General features: G+C 33.7%; 2 protein-coding genes across 7 annotated transcripts in view; both read right to left on the minus strand.

The window, feature by feature from the left end:
• The window catches only part of SYNJ1 (synaptojanin 1), a 58050-nt gene extending 37776 nt beyond the window's left edge, over positions 1-20274 (minus strand). For 3 of the 6 annotated variants that reach the window (XM_081951281.1, XM_081951279.1, XM_081951284.1), the window contains exons 1-13: positions 20118-20274; positions 17419-17564; positions 13013-13099; positions 11409-11676; positions 10428-10653; positions 9481-9564; positions 8711-8772; positions 8170-8266; positions 7401-7570; positions 7086-7167; positions 5537-5689; positions 1776-1941; positions 945-968 (exon numbers count right to left, since the gene is read on the minus strand). In XM_081951281.1, the coding sequence (XP_081807407.1) occupies positions 945-968; positions 1776-1941; positions 5537-5689; positions 7086-7167; positions 7401-7570; positions 8170-8266; positions 8711-8772; positions 9481-9564; positions 10428-10653; positions 11409-11676; positions 13013-13099; positions 17419-17542 (1543 nt within the window). In that variant the 5' untranslated portion in view covers positions 17543-17564; positions 20118-20274. Of the gene's footprint in view, positions 1-944; positions 969-1775; positions 1942-5536; positions 5690-7085; positions 7168-7400; positions 7571-8169; positions 8267-8710; positions 8773-9480; positions 9565-10427; positions 10654-11408; positions 11677-13012; positions 13100-17418; positions 17565-17707; positions 17740-20117 lie in introns of those variants that run through there. The other 3 variants (XM_081951282.1, XM_081951280.1, XM_081951283.1) reach the window with 3 other exon arrangements.
• Positions 20275-23784: 3510 nt separating this feature from the next.
• The window catches only part of PAXBP1 (PAX3 and PAX7 binding protein 1), a 31922-nt gene continuing 28931 nt past the window's right edge, over positions 23785-26775 (minus strand). The window contains exon 18 of the mRNA XM_081950387.1: positions 23785-24789. Within this exon, the coding sequence (XP_081806513.1) occupies positions 24672-24789 (118 nt within the window). The 3' untranslated portion in view covers positions 23785-24671. The remainder of the gene's footprint in view (positions 24790-26775) is intronic.

Here is a 26775-nt window from a genome sequence, read left to right on the forward strand (position 1 = left end):
ATTAAATATCTGTGGCGTATCTGAGCTACTTTTTTGAAACTCGTAGACTCACCATTTATTCTATATGAATATAGAACAAGTTTGTTACAGATTATGATTTATTGATTGTATCTGTGTGTTTGATTTCTCCTCACGGTGCTTTCTATGAGCCACCAGATGGTTTAGTATTTGTTTTTTGAATTGTCTGCCTGCTGCTAAGAAGAGAAATTAAATTCACATTTGCTTCTCTTCTTAATAGCAGACAGAATCTTAAAATAAATTCTAAATAAAACAGTGATGGCCATTTGAAATGTAAACCTCGACAGGTATTTTTTATCTTGCTTTCAGCAAGTGGCACAAGGTCAGCTACTTTCAGCACCTAATGCTTCAACAGTATTTCTCCCATGTCTTGCATTTTCTTAGTCTTAATGATGAACAATAGGATGCTTTCACCACTTCAGTTCATAAGATGATTCTACCATTTTGATTGGATAAACATGATGAAAGAGCCATAGAATCCAAATTTATGTATTTTAAAATCTGAAGTTTAGCACCAAAAATTTCTATAACTTGTCTTTCAAAGTGTTAATTGCAAAATATTTCCCAAGACAAACAAGTCTCCTGACATTATTGCTAAGAATCAAGAGTCATTCTTTAAACTGAGGATTGTCAATTCCATTTTTCTTATAACAGTAAAGCCAAAGTTTATACTCTATCCACTCTACTTGCCTTTTACTAGTGACAATGTTATTTTATGTTTAAGAATAAAAATAAGATGGCCTTAAGACCGAGTATATCTGAAACTAACAGACAGGAAATACTTCCTGGAATAATAGATGAAATTGTTTACAGTATAAGAGTGCATAAAATACTCTGTATGCATTTCAAGGAAACAAAAATATCTGAAAATAATTTAACATTGATTATCATTCCATATATTGATAATTATGGGTGCTATACTCTACCTGATTGCAAAGTTTGCTCTGAAACTATGGATGCAGTGAGAAAGGAAAAAATTAAATGAACAGTTAGATGTTACCAAGTTATATTGGAAGATTTCCAGGATACCTTACACTGAATGTTAAAAATTTAGAAAAAATAACTATACAAAAACATTTTCCTAATCTTCTGCAGAGTATTGCATATAATATATCTGTCTATATAATGTTATGTAACTTGGAAATAGCTGCAAATTTAATTAACTAAACTTTGAAATAATTATTCAGACTACCAGAACCAGAATCTAGACATTTAAAGTACAAGTATAAATAGTTGTCATGCACAGGGAGTTGCAAACAGTAGTTAGATTTGTTGAAAATATGGGATTTTTCTTGTTTTAATATAGTCTATTCAAACATACATTTGATATATAATAAACATGAGATTCCTTTATTTTCTGAGGTTCTCAAAAATAATCTAAAGCACACACAAGTATTTAAAGGAGACTGTTGTTATAGAATAAATATTTTGAATTTTTCTTAGAGCACATAGAATACAATAGCTCAAAAATTATGAACAGAAAAAATGCTAGTTTTTCTACAGTAGCATGAATTTGTGTACTGAAACAATACAGTGCATGGATTATAAAGCAATTCTCATACTTCTACAAAATGTTTGCAAGAAGAATGTACTTTGGTTTTGCCTTTTGCAAAATGACAGATTATTTCTTTAGATTTTGGTACCACCCAGCTCTAAATTGACTTTAGGCAGCTAATCTTCCACATGCAGAAGTGAAACCTTAAGATGCAACCAGTTTTATTAGCAGCCATACATATTAAGAATCTAGAAACACATACCACGTAAACTGCCAGTGGTCAAGAGAGCCCGTGCTTTGTCCGCTAAATCACTATTTAGGGTATTGCCCAACAACAAAACATCAATAGCTTCCTGCTTTGAGCTATCAAAAAAGTTATTTTGAATTGTTCTAGTCACGGAACGTGCACCATCCTTCAGCTTTCCAGTCTGGTAGGGAGGAAAACGTATAAATATTTTATAAGCTATTTATACAGTTTGGCAAGCACACATAATGTGGTTCTAAATCAATTAACAGTCTTCTATTAAATAATTTAGTTTTCATGGAGGATTAAACTGAATTTTTACACATTTGCAAATCAATACATTTTATGCTGGGATAGGATCAAAGACAAGCATAAAATCCTTGGACATACAACCTCAAAAATATTTAAATGTGTGTGACAAAAAATTACATAGTGGTCATGCACATCTTGCATTTATGAAAAGTAAAATACCCTTCTATTACAAAGCTATTTATTTAGCATATGCTGTAGAAACTATTCTTAAGTGTTTCAGTTGCAATTGGTTGATTTCAGACTTTTTCTTAGTAGAATTCTGCTTGCATTGGAGAAGGCAGTGGTATTCCTAAAACTTTTTCCTGTCACGGTGATGTTATATTTTTATGTATTTCATCTCTGTTTTTACATCTACTTCACTTGTGTGAATTTGCTCTCCTCGCTGAGAGAATGCTGCCTATTTTCTCTCAAACTGTCTTTCATTCTTGCCCTTTTGCTGAGCTGAAGAAAGATGGTTTATTTCAGGTTGCCTAAAGCTAAAGTGTGATACATGCTACATGTGTTACAAGTAGTGTTGTCTGAAGATATGGGCTCTCTGCAGAAGAAATGAATATGTTCCATCAAAATGGACACCTTTAGTTCCACAATGGTACTGTTGTTACAAAGTAATACTGCAGGAAATTAGAAGAAGTAGGAGACTGATTGTTACATTGCATAAAAGAAAATCCATCTGTACTGTGGTTTTCTTGGGAGAGGAGGTGGATAAAGTCCCACAGTTAAAGGAAGTCCTGAAGTGATTCCGCATCCCATTTTTGAACAGTAGCTGAAGAGTACATAGGTAAATAATACGTTTCAGTTTGAGGCTCTTAAATTTTCACTGAACTATGGTTGAAAGCGACAATTGTGAATTTTGAACTATCATAGACACCTTATTAGGATTACAGATAAATTTACAGGACAGAGAATTTATTTTTTTAAAAAATGAACATCTGTAGGACTGCTTTGGTTATGGCCCTGACAGTAGTGCTTTGTTATGATGTAAGATGATATGAAAATGAGAATTTACATGGAAAAGAGTGGAGAACTGAAATGTTTAGCATAAAGTCCCCCAAAAAAAGGAAGCCACCATGGGCTATTTCCTCCTTAGATCTAACACACATTTGAAAAACAACTGCAATAAATAAAGAATACTCTGTGGGGGGCATGCACAATTCATATTTTTACAAGTAGCACAGAACATGGACATTGTAAACTGCATCAGTTAAATGTGAATAGTTTATTCATCGATGTGTCTTAATTCTGTCCTTAAAATGTGATGGCATGGTTTAGTGTGTGTTGATAATCGGATCTCAATTAGACACAAGCACAAACATTAACACATTACCTTTAGACACAAGCACAAACATTAACACATTACCTTTAGACACAAGCACAAACATTAACACATTACCTTTAGACACAAGCACAAACATTAACACATTACCTGAAGAAATATTCTGACAATTATTGTGTGAAAAGGTATTGTTAGGAACTCAAACAAATTTAATGGTGTTTGGGGAAATCTGCATAGTATCATTAGTAGTTAATTTATAATGTGTTAAACTATTGAGAAAGTAAAGATCAGTGTTCCACATACTACATATTTTTGAAATTGCAATATAAGATAGAACAACATGTGAGGAAAAGGGAATGGCTTATTTAATGGATATCTCAGGAAATACTGTTTTTTTAAAGATTAAATTCATATAAAGATGTTTTGAAAGATTGGGTAAATTTTAGAAGACATCATATAGCACTCCTAACCCTATTTTGAGCAAAGAAAAAGGAGGGCACAGAACAATAGAAAACAAATAGCAAAATCACAAAAGTTACTGACAATACACTATTGATGCATTCAAATGTTTACAACTCAAAAACAAATATGTATTTACAGCACATTTATAATGCATAGGCATCTACATGTCTGTATATATGTGTGTTTAAATCATAATTTTAAATTTAGAAAGACGGTAGATAGAAGAAAAATCATTTCTTTAACAATTGATTTACTCCACAGGCAGCATAACGCGCTGCAGTTTTTAAATTTCATTTTTCATTGTTCCTAAGCTATCATAGCTAATGGAAAAAGATTGCAACAATTGTGATCCAACAAAAACATATTTATTTTAGAAATGGATGGCATGAGGTTGCCTACCCTGTAAACAGGATAAAAGAATATCTTCCAATTCCCAACATTTATTTTTCAAAATATTCTATACTTCACAACTGAACACTTCCTGAAATGGATGAAAAAATATCATCTACACATTTTGGCATGTTTCAGGGTCACTGTTAAATAAAGTGTAACTTACAAAAGTATAGTCATTGTAATATTCCAACCTAATTTATTGCTGAGAGGAATCTCAATTGTGAGATTTGCTCATACATAGTTCTGCCAATATAAAATATCCTACAGAGCATTGTATCGTTTCATTTATCTCAACTTTTTTTCCCAAATAAGTTTTTAATTGCTTTATTTTTATGTTTTTTAATATGGTATAATACCATTTGTAACCAACCCTTGGGGTGGGAGCAGAAATTGTTGGAAGCAAAAGTTTCTTAAACTAAAAATATTTAAATAGCATTAATTCTGTACTAACTTTTGAGGTTTGAAATAACTATATTTAAGGATGCTGGCCTTTAAACAAAAAAAAAAAGTATCCTAAAGGGAAAGCTACCCTTTAAAAAAAATAAACAAGAGTTATATCAAATTTTACCACTTTGCTTCCTTATATTTGGTCTATGTACCGGTAAGCATTTTTAAACACAATACAGAACATTTGATAATATTCAAGAATTACACTCACCAATTACATATCAGGCAATAGAAATGACCCGAAAGAAAAGGAAAAGAAAGATTAGTTAAGATGTTAAAGACTACAGTAGAAAAAAAAAGAAAGAATATGTCAAGTTTTAATTTGAAAAAGTTAATCTTCATGGTATTATTACAGAAATGCATGCAATGAAAATGTAACAGGATATGTTATTTTCCTCAATTTAGTGATTATGTAAGCTTCTGAAAAGTCATAGACAAAATATATAGAAATCCATAAGTAAAAATATATTTAGTAATTTAGTTTTCATATACAACATACAGGCAATTCAGGCAAAGATAAGCTATATGAAACTTTTAGCTTGACTATTCTAATTATATAGTACCACTTACAGCTCGCTGACAGCTACTTAATAAAACATATATCTAGTGTGATTAGTCATGCACATTGCTGAGCTAAATCTTCAAGATTATCTGCAAAATGTAGTAAAAAATGGGAAAACAAGACAAATATTAGTTTTTATAACAGTCATTGTATGATTTTTAAATGATAAAGAACTATAGAAAAATGACTAAAAGAGGTTGCAATTGTCAAACATCCTAACTCAAGGATAAATGCAACACTTCACTGGGATTACAATATATAGTAGTCCAAAATACAGGAAAGATCCATAAAGTTAAGATACCAATAGTGAATTTACTATTAAAATATTACCTTTGCTTTTCCTTCAAGAGCTCCAGTTCCAGCATATATTTTACTGACCGAGTCACCATTAACAGACCACATTGACCGGAAAACTTCCTGGAATCGAGTAACCAGCTGAGGTTTTTCAGCTAAGCCTAAAACTTCTAATTGTTTTGTTAGCATCTATAATGAAGTAATGAAAAAGTTAATTTAAACAATATCAACCAATTTTTTTTAAAAAAAAGCCCTTTTGGGCAATCTTATAATACTGTTATTTAATCAGTTTCTAAATTTATAGAATATATTCTGAAGATAGATTATTTCATTATTATAATTAAAATTAGCAATGACAGGAAGATCTACACGGTAAGAGGAGCAAAAACTGTCTTACGAAAAATTATGTTTTTCTTCTTTCCCGCCTTATTTATTTAGACGGAATGAACACGGGCCAATTTAGTATAGTGGTTAAGGCTCCAAACTTATCGGTCAGTATTGGCCAACCTTTTCAGCACCAAGTGGGAGCGCATGCGCGCATGCTGGAAACCAGGAAACCAACATCCCCCCGGTGTGCATGCCTCCCTTGTGCATCCATACGCATATTATCAAACACATCTACGGGCATGATGATCGTTGCCATGCAATCTTAGCTGTTTTTTAAATTATACTGTACCCAGTTTTCTATTTGCAGATGATCCCTGTTAAGACTGCATGACAAGGATGAAGATGCCAGTAAATGTGTTTGATAGTATGCATATGGATGCAGAAGAGAGGCAAATAAATAACTGGAGAAGTTAACCTCAATGTATATTTTGATTAAAATATGTTCTGTTACATCTAGTTGTCCATTGAAAGCCTAATCCTATCTTGTACTATTCAAACGTAGCAGGACTATCCATGTGCCTCCCCATGATATAGCAAACAATACGTTCATACTCCACAAGTTTTAAAGTTTTAATTAACATTTTAATATTGTGGTATATGCACTGGCAAGAACTTCTCTACTGAAACTTTCACAGGACGCTTTTTTAAAAGCATGTTCAAAATAAATTTTTTCATGGACATAGTTCTTTCTCTAATCACAATTCCTTCACTCTTCAAGATACTTTAATAGATGGCTGCTACAAGAAGTTAACAAAAAAAAATGCTTGTGAAAAATACATTCATGGAGATTTTAATATTGTGCATTATTTATTGATATTTTCAGCCTCTGACTGTAAGCGTTTTGATTCCTAAAATGTCAGTATTAGGAAGGTTTGTAGCATGAACTTTTTTTAGTTAACTTTTGCTCCAATAAAGTAATTGTATAAATTTGTATAAATCTATTAACTCTCTGAAATGGAAACTTAACTCTACAAGGAAAAATAAAGGACTGGAAACCTGTATTGTTATGATTTGCTCAATAATAAGACTAACTTATTAAACTTGTACATGATTTATTCCTTTACAAAAATGAAAAATAGAATGGAAAAAATAATTCACCCTCTTACGTCTATTTAATATTTAAGATATATCATTCAATGAATATTAATTTCAATGGTTCCCCCCAAACTATGATTGTGCAATACAATTAAGTTCTTACCTCTAAGCCAATAAATGCCTGCACACTATTTGTTCTATCTAGACAATCCAAGCAGTTTGTTCTTATAGTACCACTCTGTGATCTGCACCAAACACAAGAAGAGTATTAAATAATCTGCATATAAACCACAAAACTCTTTCACAAAATGTTAGTCAGGACATCAAAGTTAAAGTGTTACTTCACACACATTTGTGCAAAACTTTCACCATTTACACCTGTAGTGGAAGAAGACAAACACAGGATAAACTGCATTATTAGGGCAAAAGCAAAATATAATTTTCTATTTGCAAATCAACAGAAATGAAATAACCAAACCTTTTAACTTCTTTTCCATCAAAATAAAAAAATCCACATTCAAAGAATTTCTGGATCTGTGGCTTAAGAACACCATGCAGCTTTTCTGCTTTTCCACCTTTCACCATTTGATGATAGTCAAAGTTTACCATTTTGATGTCATTAGCATGTTCAGATGCCTTTAAGTGGCTCTGTTAAGATAGCAGAAGACAAGATAGACAAGTCAGTATCTGTCATCTGACAAGTAGACAGATGACAATGACATCTGGTATGATTTCAATAGTCGTAAAGAAACGATGCTGCCAACAACTGTTATTTTAACTGTTAGCTTTATTACAAATAGTTGTAAATGAACATTTTAATACATTCTAGATAAAATACCATGCTTCTATTAAAATTAGTGTAAGATACTTTCTGAAAATCAAGATGCTTTAGTGGGATTACTAACATATTACTACTGATACTTCACCTGTCATTTAATAAGATCTGATCCTTGTTTATAAAATCAGTGTTAATTCATTGTCATGATCTTTAAAATAATTTTGAGTTATTAATATCATGTTTTAATTAATACTGAACTAATTTTAATTGGTTTATACTTTCAAGATTCACTTATTTTTTTAAAATTCAAAAGACAATCTTATTGATGTTAGAGAATTTTTTTTTCAAGTGTTACATAGAAGTAAGTTGCAAAGAAATCCAATTGTTCTATCTTTATGAATGCAAGCTTGATAACCCTTGTTCAATATTGCCAGAATGGTGAATTTAGTAATGATTACAATATTCTTACCTGAAAAGCTTTGCTAAGCATATGCTCCCCTTCTTTTGAACCAAGAAGATTCACAATTATCTGCTTACCATATATATTTTTAAGAGTATGAAAATGCCTGAAAAGTGAAAAAGGTCTGTTATCTCTCAGAATGATAAAAATCTAGCAATTTAAACATTTGAGTGGAAGATGCTCTTATTCTTTGTCTATTACCAAACAGACAGATGAAGCTTTTGCCATTTCCAACTCTTACCCTGTGCATGAAATTATATGGAAACTGTACAAAAGAATTTTAATCTTTAAGGCAAAGGCAAGTTAAGCTTATAACAAAGTTTACTTTTGACATGCATTCATTACTCAGAAAACAAAATATGATTGTTTTTAGATAATTAAGATACTAACATAAATTATATGTTACAAATTGTTAAATCAGAATTCAACAATGTACATGTTAATCTTTAGGTTTGTTTTAGTTCCACTGAGATTAATCACATATTAATTGTGAAGATATAAGATATTAGAATTAGAAATAAATCCATTCTTCTTGAAAAAAGAATTTTACCTGTCAAAGGCTGGTGCATTCGCTTCAAATCCTCTTGACATTCTGACACGATGAGATCCAACCTGAAACAGAAAAGTGATTTAATTACTATGTCCTTGGATTCATTTCTTGTTTCACAAAAACATTTGGATTCAGCAAATTTTATTTCTAAACTACTCCTATCCATTTTCACTGGATCAAGTCCATCCATCATACTGCAGTTGATCTGCATGAACTGTCCAAAATATGATAACTTGAAGCTAGATAATTTGTGTCTTCAGTGAGAATTCTGCACTTCAATCTTGACTTTCTATTGAATTCTTAGCAATCTTCTCCAACACCAAAGTTGTACACTAATCTCAAATGGAGAAATGGTAGCTCACCCAAGTCCAAAGGTGAAAAACCTTCAAACTGGGAGTGGGGCGGGGTGAGCAAACATAGCCACTCAGTTTTGTCAGGACTGAGACTTCTAATCTCCTTGATTTCCCAATATTTGAGATTCTTGTAAGAAGTTCCCCAACTCGGTGCTCTTTAAATCCTGCTGTGTATTTATAGGAGTTAAAATACAAAATATTCAAAGAGGAAAGCTCTTTTAAAATCGCTTGAGCTACAAATAAGTGGGATAGAAACAACTCTGATGTCTTCATAAACAATAACTTTGACAATTTAAACAATTGTGTTTTTCACAGTCTCCAGAGATTAATTACTCTAGAATGTATTGGCTACCTGCCCTCTAAACAATTTATTCAATTATTACAGAAAACACAATGGAAAAGTGATACCCCTCATACCTGCAAGCCAGGTTGCTCCCAAAATAATGGAACAGATCCACGAATTTGTATAAAAGATGACACACATTCATCTAGAAATATCACCTGTTGGACATATATTTATTGTATTAATTTGTCTTAAAACAAATAATAAGTCAGGGTTTATCTTTTGTTTTTTACATATTCTTCCGCATTTCTCCACATTTAAATTTTAACACTGAGAAAGTGCATTCTATGGATTAAAATGAAATTAACATTGAACTGTTACTTAAAATGCAAATAATCATTATCCTTCAGGCTCCTCTGTTAGTTTATGACAATTTATTCCATGTGCAGTCCTTGGTGCTCTATGGGATTGGTTATTTTCAAAGTTTCATTACCCAAAACTAAAAACAAAAATACCAGAATACCACCTTGCCTCTAATCAACACCCAGATAAGCAGGGATTAACACCAAGATTCACACTAGACAAATAGTAGACAAGTAACTACTAACAAAAACTACCAAGGAGAAAACAACACCCCCACCAACAATGACAGGGCAAGCTGCTATGTATTAAACAGAGAGCAAATTCCACTCCCTTCTAGCAATGAAGACGTTACCTAGTTGGACAATAAAATGTCTGCAAAAAAACAACCAAGCTCAGAGAGAACCAAGTACCACAATTCAAAAAGTTTCTTTGCTTATTTATTAGAAAAATTGTTATAGTGCCAAATTCTGTGCGACATGCTCAATAAATTTTACTTCCTAATATATGCATTGAGAATTTTTGCTTCAAAGGGCAAATTTATACAGAAATGTAAAAATAAAACTGATTTTGTTTCTATGCCCTATAATGACAAATCCATAATGTCAAAATCCATGTAATGTGTCTCTTGCAGGTGTAGTTTGGCTGCTATCACCTACAGGAAAAAAACCCAATTTACATTCTCTAATTAGATTAATGAACAGTTAAATCCTTACCATACCTGCTCTGTTTCAACAAAATTGGCTACATGGCCATCATCATTTGTTCCTCGAACATTAAATCTGGTCCCAGCTCGTTCACAGCTCAGTCGAGAAATAATGCAAGCCTTTGCTTGTTTGTGAGCTGCATAAATAGTTCTAATCTCCACTCCACCGCACATGAGTCGTAATAGCCAGTCATCACACTTTACTCCATAATGTTTCAGATGCAAATGCAATGATTGATTCCTATCAGAAAATTAAGGATCATAATTTAATTCCAAAATTAAATTTAAATCAATATGTATTATATATAAAAATAATTCTAATATGTGAATTTAGGAAAATAGGAGGAAAGTATAAACATTATTCAGACTTTAAAATGTACATTTGAAATTCACATTTCAAATATTTCTACATCAAGCAATATTTTATAAATTAGACTTAATAAATTACATTCAACAAATTTCAGTTTACTTTCATTGGGAATTTCAAATGACAACTTACAGAGTTGTCTAAATGAAGCCTAAATGAAAATAGCAGATGGGATTTCTCATTTAACATATTACTTGAGAATATTTTTCCCAACCATTTATAGTCCACTACTATGCTTGTTTCTCCAGATTGACACTAACCATATTGAATAAAGTTTATTTTTAGAAGAATAGACAAAGAATTAAAGAATGTTTAAACAATAACATGATAAAACACTACACATTTAAAACAGAGAAGTTTTAAAGCACTTCTGTGGAGTGCTTTAAACTATTTCTGTAATTTTGGAGAGAACAACCCACTTCTAAACTCAGATTTTTGTTTTCCCCCATACATGGAAACTTCAAGAAAATTTCTTCAACACACTGCAAGATCTGATTCATTAAAATAATATACTGCTTTAAGGGAAAAAAAATGCAACTTTTAAAAAGTAGATACGCAAAAATCATGAGACATTTCATAACAGTTACATAAACTAGCATAATGGATAGAACTTTTAAAACAAAACTCACCAGAAAAACCTATTATCAGTGCTTTCTTCTTGCGTGTTACGATCAGCATTTAGACTAAGATCTAAACTGACTCCAGTAGAAGACCAAGCAAAATAAAAGTTTCCTGAATTCAATACTTTGCGCACTTCAGAGACACGTTCCTCATCTGAAGGATCAGTTCTTAGTGATATCAAATCAGTGGAAGTAACACGAAAAACTTCAGACTCTTGAATTTTTCCAACAGACATGCATCCTGTGACAAGTACTAAATAATGCAGTAATGTATCTCCTGTAATAAATAGTAACAGATTACTATTGTTTAAGAAAAAAATTGTCAATTGTTTTACAACACAGAACTAAATTATTTTAAAATATTTACCGTATTTTTCAGAGTATAAGACGCACTTTTTTTCCTCAAAAAAGAGGCTGAAAATCTGGGTGTCTCTTATACACCAAATGTAGCATTTTTACCTCCAGAAGCCCTGCCCCCTTCACCAAAATGGCTGTGCATATCCTTATGGAGGCTTTCAGAGAGTTTCTGGGGGCTGGGGAGGGCAGAAACGAGCAAAAAACGGGCTTTTTTGCCCCCACCCCACCCCAGCCGCACTCTATAAGCCTCCATAAGGCTATGCATGCAATTTTTTTGATGAAAACTTTTTTTTGCTTGTTTTTGCCCCCCACTCCCAGCACTCTGCAAGCCCCCCTCAAGGCTATTCATGTTTTTTTTAAAAAACAGGCCCATTTTTGCGAAAAACGGGCCAGTTTTGGGAGGTTTGCAGAGTGCAAAAACTTTTTTTTCCTTTTGGAAAGCTCTTTAACTGATTGATGAGAATTACATTGATCAAGTGCTGTGCCAGCAGAAACAAAGTCTTAGGTGCTGCAGATTGTCAGCGATTTCCTTCTCCAGCACATGGATAAATACACCTGGAAACATCTACCTACCTACCTACTCTCTCTCTCTCCCTACCTACCTACTGTATTTCTCTCTCTCGCTCCCTCTACCTACCAACCTACCTACTCTGTCCCTCCCTCCCTCCCTATCTACTGTATTTATATATATATAACATACCAGGGATTGTAACACAAATATATATATAATCCCTCTACTTACCAACCTACCTACTCTCTCTCCCTACCTATCTACTGTATTTCTCTCTATCTCTATCTTTCTATTTCTCTCTCTATCGCTCCCCCTACCTACCTACACTCTCTCCCCTCCCCCTACCTACTGTAGTTCTCTCTCTCTCTCTTTCTCTACCTACCTACCTAACTACTCTTTCTCTCCCTACCTACCTACTGTATTTCTCTCTCTTTCTCTCCCTCTCTATCTCTCTATTTACCTACCTACTTTTTTAAAAAAATTGTCTCTTAAAAACCTTGGTGTGTCTTATATTCTGGTGAATCTTATACTCTGAAAAATACGGTACTCAGTACATAAAATTATCAGTAATTGATTTTCAATAACATCTTGGTGTATAAACAAAATTACTTTACTTTGAAAAGTGAACATACTACAGAAGCTATAGAAAAACATCACAATGTGAAAGAAATTCTAACGACTATTATTTTTCTGAAGTGAAAACATAGGCAAACAATTTCCTAAATAAAAAATAGAAGGTACTTACCAAGGTTTAACCTTAATACACCTAGGAGTCCATATGCATCCATTACCTTGGAGTACATATTCTTGATTGCCTCTTTCTCAGCACATGCTGTTTAAATAAATGTTCAAAATGTACAGATCTGCTAAAAAATTTGTTTACAAATTCATTCTAAAGTTCTTCATTTACTTCAAAGTATTTACAATTCCAAATAAGCAACTAGGTTTGTATAATTGTCATATGATTGAATACTTAAGAAAATAGATGAATGTATATGGTTTAGAACGGAGCTATCAAAACTGTTTTGCAGAACTCTCAAGATTTTGCAAGAATCTGACAGGTTCCATGAGAAACTACAGGTAGTCTTCAATTTACGATCATTAGCTCAATAACTGTTATGACAGTGCTGAACCAGCCCTAAAAGCTACCGCCATTGTAGAATCCTCGCTGTCACAAGTTCAAAATTCAGGCACTTGCCAATTTATGACTGAAAAAGCATTTCAACTTTCCCCACCCATCTCCCCTATCTATGTTCTTTTGGTCCCTGCAATTCTAGCTGACCTTCATTGCCTTCTTCCTGCTATGACCAGGTCTGGTCCTTTGAGACTACTGTGGGCTGCACAAGCCAGGAGGACTTTGAATGTTGTAACTGTTGTATTCCCAAGTTAGTGTGTATGTATATATGCAAGTGATTGGCACATTAAAACATGCAAGTGATTGGCACATTAAAAGTGATTTGAATTGCTTAAAATATTATATATATTTGTTTTCATACTGCATGAGGATTCAGTAACTTTTTACAAGTAATGATAAAAATTACACAATTTAATGTATTTTCCCTCATTTTAAATGGCTGAAATCTCATGAGATCTCATGTAATAATTAGTAGATATCATGGCATTCATGTATGACACTACATTGCTTGATCTTGCATTATTTATTATTTATTTATTTTATTAGACTTGTTAGCCGCTCCCTCTCCACGAAGGGACTCGGGGCGGCGTACAATAAATAACTGATTGATTTATAAACTCTAGTATTCATTTCTGAATAGGTTCAAGTACAATATAATCCTTAGCAGCTTTCTTTTTCACTCAACTACATCCTTTACTTTAAACATAATGATCTTATCTGTTCAATTGTGTCCAATTCTCAGCAATTCTCTGGACTAGTTTTTTTCACATTTTGCAGTCTTGTATGGCTTCAGTTATTTATGTTCTTGTTGATGTCAGTTTGATGGTGTTTAGCCCCATGTTTTTTTTGTGTGTGTTTGTGTGTGTGTGTGTTTGTGTGTGTCACATTTTTGCCATTCAAGGCAGGAGCTGTTTCTAACACCACAGTCTGAATTACTCAATATTCTTCCTAGATGTCTAATTTTTTCAATTTTCATAACTGCAGATAGCTATGGGAAACAGTGCATACTAATATGCATTTAATTGCTAGGGTGGTGTCCTGCCTTTTCTGTATTTCATTCATGCTTGCTGTGTGACCTTGGGGGATTTGATGCTTCATTTCTGGACTGTATTCATTGCTTTGATCAATCTGTGATCAAAGGAAAGGGAATTGATGCATGCGTTTAATCTCTTCACTGTCATTTGTTACTTTGACATTTCCATTCTTTGCAGTGGTCATGTCAGACTTAAATCCAGAGACAATATGATGAGAGCCACTCAAGTCCAGTTCTTTATTTGCTTACAATCAATAGACAGAATCTTGCCAAATTATAGCTGTAACTTTCTAAGCTATTAGATATACACTGAGAAGGTTCTAGAGTGGTTACCCAAACCTCTTCCACCCTCCCAGCTTGGGACTACACTGTCTCTTGATACAGGTCTCTTTCCAAGGAAGTTCTGATTTGGCAAAAACCTTCCCTTCTGCTTCTGCAAGTGCCAATTCCATCACAGATCATGAGTTTGGTCTTTTTGACATTTAGGGAAAGGCCAAATTTCTTATCTTCTTCTTTAGTCTTTTTCACCAGAAGTTTCAGGCCTCTTTAGTTTCTGACAGTTGTGTCATCCGCATATTGAATATTGTTGATGAACCTTCCTTCAATCTTGACACTGATTTTCGATTCTTCAAGTTCCAACTTCCTCATGATCACTTCAGCATATAGGTAGAACAATAAAGTTTAAAAAAATGCAACCTTGCCACACTCCTTTTTTGAAGAGTTATCTTGTGGTGAGATGGGCAGCTAATATATTTTACGTTCATTTTAAGTAACATTTCAAACTAATTAGTCTCTGTCTTGTATTTGTACACTGACCTCTTGATTCGTCTATAGTGACTGTACCTTGCTGCTCCTTAGAAATACACATTTAATCTCCTTGCTTCTTGTTTGTCCGCTGCTTTGGCTGTTTTTCTTCACTTGGCCATTCTGTTTTTATCTGCACCTACACTACACTTTTTATCTGGCTTCTTGTATGGTATATGTATATTGGCTGTTTTAATGATGACCAATTATTATTATTATTATTATTATTATTATTATTATTATTATTATTATTATTATTATTATTATTATTATTATTATTATTATTATTTTGTTACAGTTTGTTTGACATCTTCTCAGCAACATCCAGCAGCTCAAACATTGTTGTTGTTTTTTGCCTCAATTGCACACATAGAAGAAATTTTGGTGATGTTAAACTTCTTCGGTGATGCTGTATTTTTGATGTCACATAATATGACTCTGATCTTAGCCACCAATAATTCATGATCTGAACCGCAATCAGCACCTGGGTACATTTTGACAGGGAGGACTGAACTAAACCAGTGATGACTGCAGAGGACACAGCTGATCTGATCACAGTGCAATTTATTTCATGAGGTCCAAATGTATAAGCACACTTGTGCTGTTTGAACCAGGTACTCATAATTCAAAATTGATTTCCAAGGAAAAATTGAACTAATGAATTCCACCAGTTTTTTCAATGCTGGCACAGAAACCCTCTATTTCAAGCTCCACTGCATCAATTGCTGGGGCACAGACTGGACAACTATGATTTTGAGAGGTTTGGCACAAATTTGTATGCTCAAAAAGTGATGATTAACTGTTGGAAATTTTCCATTGCTTGGGTAAGTTTTTTGCTTGTGATAATGCCACTTCGTTCATTTTTCTGGTGTTATATCCCAGTAATATACTGTATAGTGAATTCTCCAGACTGTAAAATAGCCATTGTCTATCCAATGTAGCTTTCTGATTCTTAGGAGGTCAAAGTCATCTCCTGTTTGATGATTTACCCTGACTCATTCCTCAGACATTCCAAGTTGCTATTGGATGTGCCGTTGTAAAGCACATATCCTTGCTTTTATCAATGCCTGCATCAATAGCTGGGATTCCTGCTGGAATTACTTCAGGCACATTATTAATGCTTTGACTACTCACTGTAGATCCTTGCTATTCCCTCTTAGCTTATTGCATATCTTCTGGTCTTGGGATCCTTCCATTCAGCACCATTTCTAATTAATTTAAAGGCCTTTCCATAAAATTTTCTTGGGGAGGTTTTTACAAAGTAGGTCACCAGGTTTTATCTCAACCAGGGTTTATCCAGGGTTAAGACTGGAGTGCAAATGTTAGAGAAGTTTATCTAGTAAGTTTAAAACAAACATTCAAATTCAGAGTTGCTACCTACTTTATAGCAGTTATTGCAAAAGCAAAAGTTGATGTTGCAACGTCTAACAATGCAACAACATCATATCCCAGACAAGTTAAAATCACATCAAATAGATAGGAGTAAAACTTTTTATCTTTCTTGTCATAAATTAAAAATGGCTTTTATTAAAGGGAGATTCATTAATGTAGCTTATTTATAAAAATCAAGAGAAAGTAATTTATCTCAAATCTCAATCTCAATTTGAATTGGGCCAGTGTAACTGCCAAGTATAGAAATTAGAATCCAAGAAATATTTGTATTTGTTTGATGATTCAGGCCTTTCAGAAATTCATTAGCACAACTGGTAAGACAGGATGAGACAGACCAGTGGAGAGGATAGTTTGAAGTTTACCCCTCTAGCATTCTCAATGGCATTAATTTTGTTTCTTGTGAGGAGAGTAGTCGTAGATGGAGTATGGTGGACGTGTGCTCATGTTTAATCGCTAATTGCAAGCCATTTGAACAAGCTATAAGCTAGTCAAAAAAAAATCCATGGCATCATTATTAGGCATACTGGCTGGTCTATCGAGAATTATATTTCAGTAATATTTGGTAGACTACATTTGGCACAATATCCAAAAATTAATTATTTTATCTATCCTAATAAAATATACTAATTTGAAAACTGCAATGTAAAAGACTGAAAAGAAAAAGATTAGAAATCATTGGACAGATGAAGTTACTAGCCAAACTCAACACCATTTGTTCTGTTTCAATCTTTCATTTTTGCACATATTGTCAGCAACCTGCTTATATCTGCAGTGATCGTCAACTTACAGAGAACAGCCACAGCTCCAGATTCAAACATGAGACATTCTTCCTTGTTTCTAGCTTCCACAATTACACTGAATGGTGGTGGGTCCAGCTTATGATAGATACGATAGCCTTTACTGAATGCCATTTTTCCTTTGTAACAGACAGAACTGTACAGCAAAATCAAAAAAGAAAACACAAGATTTTTCTAAATATTTAGAGATATCCATAATCAAAGTATCTTAAATTAATATAATTTCAACTGACATAACATATTCTGATTTTATATGCACTTAATTATCATTATACTCACCCGATTAATGCAAGATATCACATCACAACAAGAAGATTCAATTCAGAAACTGATTATCTAAAGTTATTAATACATATAACCATTGTCATTTAATATTATGTTAATCAAGCATTTATCTATTCTAATTACTACTTCCAGCTCAAATTACTATTACATGTTTTTATGCCTTCTTTAAAAACCACACAGGAACTCTGAACTGACTGTTCCAACACAACGGACATTTTTCTGAAGATAGGCTGTTTACTTCCACTACTACTCATCCAAAACACACTTTTAATAAGCTCCTACAGATGTTCCTTTTTAAACATCTTAAAGGATTGTTTTCATATTATTAGTCTTATATATTTTTATAGTTAGAATTTTAAAAGCTATCAGCACTTGATAAAAATGTGATATTTTTCATAATATTGTTTCATAAGAATCACATTTAATATATGCACATTAAAGTACCAAAACATTTTAAAGCAAATTGTTTCAGTATGGGTAAAAATGCATATCTGTCAAAGCACATTTTATATAAAATACATCCTGATGCATCTAAACAAAACAGGGAGAAAATAAATGCATTCCAGGTTAAAGAATGCATTTATTCCAGGTTAAGGATCACATCCAAATTTGTAGGGAACTGAAAGATCACAAGATGCAAAAGAAACATTCCTTTTTGTATAAAATTAAAACATCTGTATAGATAAAGAAAATCATTGTAATATACAAGCTAAATAAATGAAAAGCTGTTTATAGTTTGGTCTACTAATGATAGACATTTCAATTCTCACTGGCATATTTGTATTACAAATGCTAGAACCTGTTAATGCAGTTAGCAAGTTGGCTAACTTATTTATATGTTTTACTTCCATAATATCCCAAATAGGGAAGCCAGAGAAAGCATGTTAGTAAATGTACCAGCAAGTTTCTCTATTCTTTTATTCATATTTTAAATATATAATAGATCCCTCTAAACCACTTCAGTTTACTGACTCTAAGCAGCTTGCAAGCAACAACATATAACTGCAAATGTGTTAAAAGCATTTCCATTCCATTCCAATTAGAAACAGAACAGTAATTATCATTTGTGGCCTAGTAACTAAAATTGAAAAAAGTGACATTTACTTTAACTTACACCCTATCATACCCAAAAGTAAAGATGAGAGTTGGCTATTTTTAAAGGTGATGCATTTACAAATAATCATTCTAATTACCACTGAGCATTCCACATTCATTTAGGACTTAGCTTGAGCTGGGATAATCTGACTCAGCTTCACAACACAGAAATTAATTTGCTTTTACTGTCATCTGCTAAAGGAGAGTAATCAAATTCCAAGAAGCAAATATGTAGAGTAGAATATAAGTCATATCAGTAGCAGCAACATAATAGGTAATTTGTATGGAGTGATAAATCACTGTTACAGACGACTAGAAATAAATTGAATATTGTATATAAAAGAGACAAAGTAATTCTCTGGTTTATGTATATTCCTCTTCCTGCTTATATATACAAAAATGTATATAATGCTTTTAAATACATAAAAAACATTCCATGGAATGTTCTAGGAAAAGATATAGCAGAATATAAAGCAATGGTTCTGTTAGGAAGTAGGATTTCAGTATTCCATTTATCCCCTCTTATTGGGATGTGCAGTATTTTTCCAAAAGAAAATTGATTTCTTAAGGGAAGCATGAACAAGAGAAAACTGACTACTAATGGTAGCGGTAAGGGATGTACAAGATTTTTTTTAAAAAAACGCAATAGTTCCAGGAAGAAAAACTGCACCTTATAAAATTAATAGAGGCAGCACAAAAATATGTTTTTCTCAAGCAATATGCACTGTCAAGTTCCCTTGCCGTCTCTACTACCCACCCCTTCCAGGTTCTCTATGTTGGCTAACCGCACTGAAGATGACTTAGCTCACTTAAGTATCAGCCCCCGGCACCGCTATCTTTGCATTTCCGCATCAGAGGCGTAGGAAAGCAGCAGAAAAGCTATTTGGTCAGTTGGGTTAAAGCAAAGCAAAGCAACTGCAAGAGGTCTCCGCTGTCCATATTAGAACAGGCTATATACTGCGACCACCAGACTTCCCTCGTTGGACTGTTAGGTTGGTGGTCAACCTTACAAAAGCAATACCAATTAAAAAGACCCAGGCAGAAGAAAATAATAATAAAAACAAAGAAGCCGCCGAGTCAAACCCCCAACCCCCACCCCCCTTTGACAGGCTGACACAGAAATGGGGGGTGTCACCGCGGTTCATAAAGCCTCCATCTTGTGCGAGGACATCGCTTCCCTTTACACCTCTAGATATCCGTCACTCCGGAAAAGATGGAGCTGGCTCTTTAGGACAGTTAAGGCTCGCCAGAGGGCGAGATCGAGGACTCCAAACAGGTCGAATCAATCTCTTCGTTTAATGTTCCTTACCTCCTCCAACGGAGCTCCTCGGTGCCGCTGTCTGAGGCACCTGCCTCACTTCCTCTGTGACTGACCCATCACTTCCGCATTATACCGCCTCTCGCCGGAAGTGGTGGGAGGGAGTCTTGGGAGAGCGGGACAACAAAACGCTGGCTTCCGCGAGGGGGGGGGGCGCTCTTCTGTGTCTGGCTTGTCTTGCCTCTGATTCAGAGACGTCTCCCCCCGCCCCTCTTTCGGCTCTTAGTACTTCAGAATGCGGTAATAGACGCCAATAGTGGACGAGAAGTTCCCCTGAAGTCTGTGAGCTTTTTTCTCCGACTCATAAGCGATAAATAAACCATGCAAATAACTAAAGTGGCCATTTCATTTGTCAAACCAGCCCCCCCCCTCCCATTTCTGAGTGCAGGTTCACGCATGTTGCTCACCGCCCGTCTTATATGTGAAGTGACCGATCTCTTTGCTCTGGCAACCAAAACCTTTTTTTTTAAAAAAAAAAGACAGAGCTGAGCAGAGCTGGCTGGGGAATTCTGGGAGTTGAAGTCCACAAGTCTTAAAAGTTGCCAAGTTTGGACACCCGACATAAGGGGTCCTTGGTCCTCTCCGAGCTTGTTTTCTTGCAGACGGTTCATTACCCAAAATATTGAGTTTAAGGCGCTTGCTTTGCATTTTGGTTTTCCTTTTCCCAGCATGTCTCTGGTATGTACCGTATTCATGATGGTTGTGGCCAGTCTCTCCATGTACTCTGATGTGTTAGGTCTGTTCCAACTGTTCTTGAGGTTGGTGTGCTGATATTTTTTCAAGCTGAGGTGTGCGTCTGTGATCATGAGCTGTATCATTTTTTGCCCACTTTCTTGGGCTCTTTTCCTAGCTAGCACTATTACCTAGGTAATGAAACGTCTGCAAGAAAACAAGCAAGCTCATAGAGCACCAAGGATCCCTCTGATCAGTTACTTTTCCTATCGCAAATAAATCCAAGTTTGGTTTTCAAATGTGCCTTCATTGTAGGTATGGTCTCATTTGTAATTTTGAATGGTAAAGTAAAAACGTTTACCATTTGTGTTTTTTAAAAAGGCCATTGAAATACTTGAAAAGATTTTAAGCATATCTGATCTCCAGCCAAGTTATATTATTAACGAATTTGCGCTTTAAGACATTGACAGGTTTATAGTATTGACTTCAGCAGACTAAATCCACGGTCAATGAGATGATAGTTTACACAGGTCTTAGAAATTTCAGTAGGACAAGGGATTGTATCATAATGTAATTTTTAGCATTCCAGGCAATCCAAAACTTTAAAAAATGCTTGACTTCTTGTATGTAACATATTTGGAATTGTAAATACTTCTATCCAAAACATGCTTGTTATTTTAAAATTTGTTTTGGCTTTTACTTTAAAATCTTTGGTAACTGACAAGATATTTTAACAAAAATATTTTTTCCCTGAATGTTCAACTCTTTGGAAGTTCTGTGACAGTCAGGCATAATGTTATTTTTTTTTAAATCAGTATTTTATTGTAGTAGTATTTTTTGTATTTTGCATAATGATAATTAGTATTGCCATCATTGCTTTGTTTTTTTATATTTCTTAATGCATTCTTTCTTTAAAAGTTTATTAATTTGTACAACTGCCTCAGAATGTGAGCTTCTATATACTTATACATATTTAAAAACTGAAATATGAGAAAAATGATGGCAAGAAGTATGCAGACTCTGAAGAGTATATAACGACTGATTTATCGACATGCTGTCACTGAATTATCTGTCCTACAATTTTTGTCCAACTACATTAATTAGAACCGTAAGAATAATTATTTGAGGTAAAAAGCCAAGTAACAACCTTTAAAAGCAGACTTTAAAGTTGTATAAACTTGTTTTTCCTAGCACCCTGCACTATGTATTCACAAAGTTATGTGCCTTAAAAAATTTAGTAGTGCATGTAATTTGGATACGTGGAATATTTTCTCATAAGTTATTAAAAACTCCTTTCCCTCTTAAAATATTTTTATCAGGGTGAGACTAGGGCATTTACTTCAGTAGAGTTTTTAACTGTATAATTATATTGCTATTGTCACAATCTATAAGAAACAGTTAATTGATAACCTGATAAACTACTGCATTTTACAGAATTAAAGTAGAAGCTACATTGAATGAAACAGAAATTGTGCTAATTTCATATTAGTAAAGAGGCTCAAATATATATGTTGCTACATTTTAAAGAATTTAAAAATGCACGTACTGCATTGAGAAAGCAGTTACATTTGAAAAGTTTCAATTATTGTTTCTTTTAGTGACTTTGAATTATTTATACATCTACTTTTTTCAGCTAGGTGAACATTCATATATATGCACATTTGAGCAAATAAATTGTTGGAATTTTAGATTAATAACTTGTTTTGAAGAATTAGTTTTGTTAATCTTTCAGCTGAAGAATTTCATTACACATTAGACAAACTTTTAGCACAATTACTCTCAAACTGTATTTCAAAATGAAAGTATTTTGAAATTTATAAAGGCCCTAGATAATGCTAACATTATTTTTCAGAAAAAGCTATCCATGTTACTCAAACAAATGTGAAAAATTGATTTTTTTACATAAAGTTACATGAAAATTTATCGTAGAGCAAGCTCTATAAAAGGATGGCCAAATGTAAATAGTTGTAATTTATCTTAAGGAATACATAGAATAATTTAATTTTGGATTTTATCAAAAAAAAAAAATAACCCTAACATTTCTAAAATAAATTTTAGAAAAGGTTTCCTTATATACAGTATAATTTCCACAAATCTGGTCTGGGGAATACACCTTTCTCTTGAGTTTGGATATGTGTGTAAAATATGGGATAATATGTGAATGAATGATATATTTTTTTAACACTGTCTGCAAGCAGGCACAAGATGAATCAGCATTATTCTTAATTGCTGTTTCCCTCACGACAAAATCTCTCTGTAGCTTCATAGATGTCTAAGCCTTTGATTGGATTACATCTTTTCACACCTAGCTTAATAAACTCTTTGTATCATTTACCTCCAAAATTTCAATGTTGGTCTTAGCTTGTAAGCTATTAAAAGAAATTTTAGTAAAATATCTATTACTGTAATCAGTTTTATATAAGAATGTATCCTAATTCTTCCTTTTTTAGCATAACAGAATTTGGTTATATAACTGCATAAGATAGAATTGTACTCAGATGACTTCTGATAGCACTGTACAATGAAAATGGGACAGAACTATTGTATATCAGCCCTTATGTTTTCCTGCCAGTGGCAAAACTCTGCTGCTGAATAACATTGGAGAAAATGTGGGGTTTGGAAAGAAAATTGCTAAAATTTGTCCTTCCCATTCAAAGTTCTACGCTTAATAAAGAGATATTGCTAATATGTACGACAACCCACCATAAATAATGCCAATAATTTATCAATATAGATAGTATTTTCATACTCCTGGGTATATTAATTCTATTTAGTCACATAAAAATATGGAAATATACTTCTTTCTTACCTTTCCTCTCTGAAAAAGAGAAGAAAATCATTGCAAATTGCCCACATTGAATTCTACTGATGTCTGCTGCCAATATGGTGATATGAACTGCGATTTCTTGGTGTTACTATGTAAGTCTAAAGGCTTTACACTATTTGAGGATACGATTGAAAATAATCATGGCAAGGAATTCAGAAATTATTTAGTGTCCAAAAGGCAAACTGTACATTTAATATTTTCTTTCCATCACACGACAAGACCATGATAAAGTACGATGGTTTGATAGTCCATTTCTTTTTTCAGGTACAAAGGACTACATATCAAGATAAGATCAAGAAGGATATCTACACTGACAACATTCTTTTCAATTCAAACTAAATTTAGGAGCAAGCCATGACAACCGAAAGGTTAATCTTAAACAATCTAAGTAACTTTGGAAGTGAATGATCACAGAATATAAAATCCTATGGACATTGTGGGATTTAAAATTATGGTATGTTATGAGAAAATGCATTCCAGAGAATTAGAAAAAAAAATGCAATTTAGGAGTGTTGCTCCTAAAATAAGAATCTAGCTTACATGGCACAAAAAATTCACCTGAAATATAATTTATTGGGCAACTGAAACTATGTGCAGGTTCCCCCCCCCTAAAATTTAAGAATATTACTTTATAATCAATATGTGTATTTTTAACAACGAAGTATTATTTGGGAAGCTTGTTTACTCTCACAAGGCCATACATATTATGTAGTGACCAATTTCAGCCAACAAAAAGTTACTTCAAAAGGTATCATTTCAAACACGTAACTATGGAGGTATACATATCTGAAATCATCTATTCATTTTATCATTTTCCTACTCTGAAATTAATTGAATAGATGGCCATCATGGGATATAAAAGTTTTTGTAAACAAAATGCATGTGAAAAATCTTGGCTTTCACTTTTCATCAACACTATTACATATGATGTATTTAAGAATGCACTTTGTCTTAAAAACAATCTTTTACAATTTAAGAAAACTTTACATATGTACAAAATTACAATTCAGGAATAATTTTATATTATAGAATTAATTGACACAATTTTATTTCCCGTCACTTAAGTTCTTTAACTCTTTCACATTATGATCATTTGCGACTGTAAAAGCATGGTCCAGTGCTCGAATACTTGATAGAAGTTTTATTACCTGTTTTATATGTTCCCTACAAAGAGAAAGGACAAAAAAGTCAGATTGTTTTAAAAAAACATGCAAAGTACAGATATATCTACAGTATTTGGCAAAGATGGAATACAAGTATATCACATAAATCATGTAGCAGTACTTAAGATGCTCACAAAGCCTCATCCCTACAATGACCATGGAGTGTGCAGTTCAGAACAGATTCAGCATTATCCCTCCAACAACAATTTGTTCCAAATGGTTTAGAATTTTAAACATGCTTAATTTTTTGCTCTAGAAAAAGGACATGGCTCTGCTAACAGGTGATGCACCAGTAATATCACAGCCCATCAAACAAATGTCAATCAAACAAAGAATACTTTTGATATTGTCTGTCTTTTTCATGCTCTACATGAAATTGGTTTGAAGACCACTCAGAAATCATACTTGGTCGAAAATAAGCATTCAGCTTGTTGACCGCTTCATGGCACTATGATTACATTATATCCATCTTGCAGGGCTCTATATTATCAATAGTTTTTCAGGTGCAATTCAAAGTAAAAGTGGTTGTCTCATAAATTCCTATATCGCTTGGTGTTCATATACCTGCAGGCCATCTACTGTATCCTGAGTTAACTGTCAGGATAGCCCTCCCACCAAAACTTTTAGTGGTTCCACAATTCTATCAGCTGACAGGGCTGAAGCTAGAAAGCATTGCCCCTTTTTCGTGGCATCAATACTCTGGAACAATCTTCACATGTAAACTACATGGGTTTCCTTGGTAACAGTTTCAGAAGTTGGTGAAAATCAAACCTTTCTGAAGGGCTTTGGGGCAAGGATTGTTGCCAAGAGTTAAAAGTATAATAATATATAAAAACAACAAAGTAGTTATTTATTGATATTGGTATTTTGATATTGCTGAATTCTTTATGATGTTCTTAGAATGTTTTGTACTTTGATTTTCCTACATGATGTTATATTGCATATAAATTTACTGAGTCTAATAAGAATTGGTGATCCAAGAATAAATAATAAATATAAATACGGTTCTTGGGGATTTTATTTATTTTATTTGCCCATTTTGAACCATATGACAATGAAATAGGAGAAGTGCATCCCCACTGCCTATGTTGCTGGTAGCTGCAAGATTCAGTAACATTGATTATGCCAAGGTAGTATTTTCTAGGAAGTAAGACTTGGATGTTCCTTGAAAGAAGAATATTTTTCAATCCTTTGGCTATAATACTCTATTTAAATACCTATATGAAATCCTAAGAAGTAAGTACTGGAGTTTTAAGTTTGAATATTTTTTAAATGATGCCCAGCTTCCTCTCCACTGACACCAAGATGTTCTTAAAAATTCTGCACCATTGTCTGGATGGAATGAGAGCCTGGAACTATGTCTATTTGGCCAAAGTAGTTGGTGCCTTAATTACCTTATATTGAGTTAGATATATGCAAATTATAGAACTTCCAACCATTATTGAAATAGCTTCATTTGCTTCAACATAATTAAACATTTTTAATGTTTAATTAAACATGTATATACCTGCCCTTTGTGCCCCAACCACTGTACACTTGAGAACTTCATGGCAGCGTTACAGAACACAATTATTGTTGCTACCGTGTTTCCCCGAAAATACAACCTGTCCTGAAACTAAGACCTTGCCACATTTTTCGGGTGGGCAAAAATATAAGCCCCCCTCCGGCCAGGCAGAGCACCGCTCATCGACCTAGCAGTATCCTGAACGCGCCAAATCGCGGGAACAGGGGGAAAGGCGTTTATGTTGCTTGGTGCCTTCGGGATACTGCTAGGTTGGGGAGTGGCGTTCTGCCTGGCCAGAGGGGGAGTTGCCGGGCGGCTGCTCCCTTGCGAGCTATGCCTGGCTCTTCGGGAGCCAGTTCGCAAGGGAGCAGCTGCCCGGCAACTCCAAAACAATAAGCCCTCCCCTGATAATAAGGCCCAAGCCATATTTTGTGGGTCAAAAGAAAATAAGACCCTGTCTTATTTCCAGGCAAACACGGTAGT

Source organism: Natrix helvetica (genome assembly GCF_964273705.1).
Source record: "Natrix helvetica genome assembly, chromosome: 4".
Classification (NCBI taxonomy): domain Eukaryota; kingdom Metazoa; phylum Chordata; class Lepidosauria; order Squamata; family Natricidae; genus Natrix; species Natrix helvetica.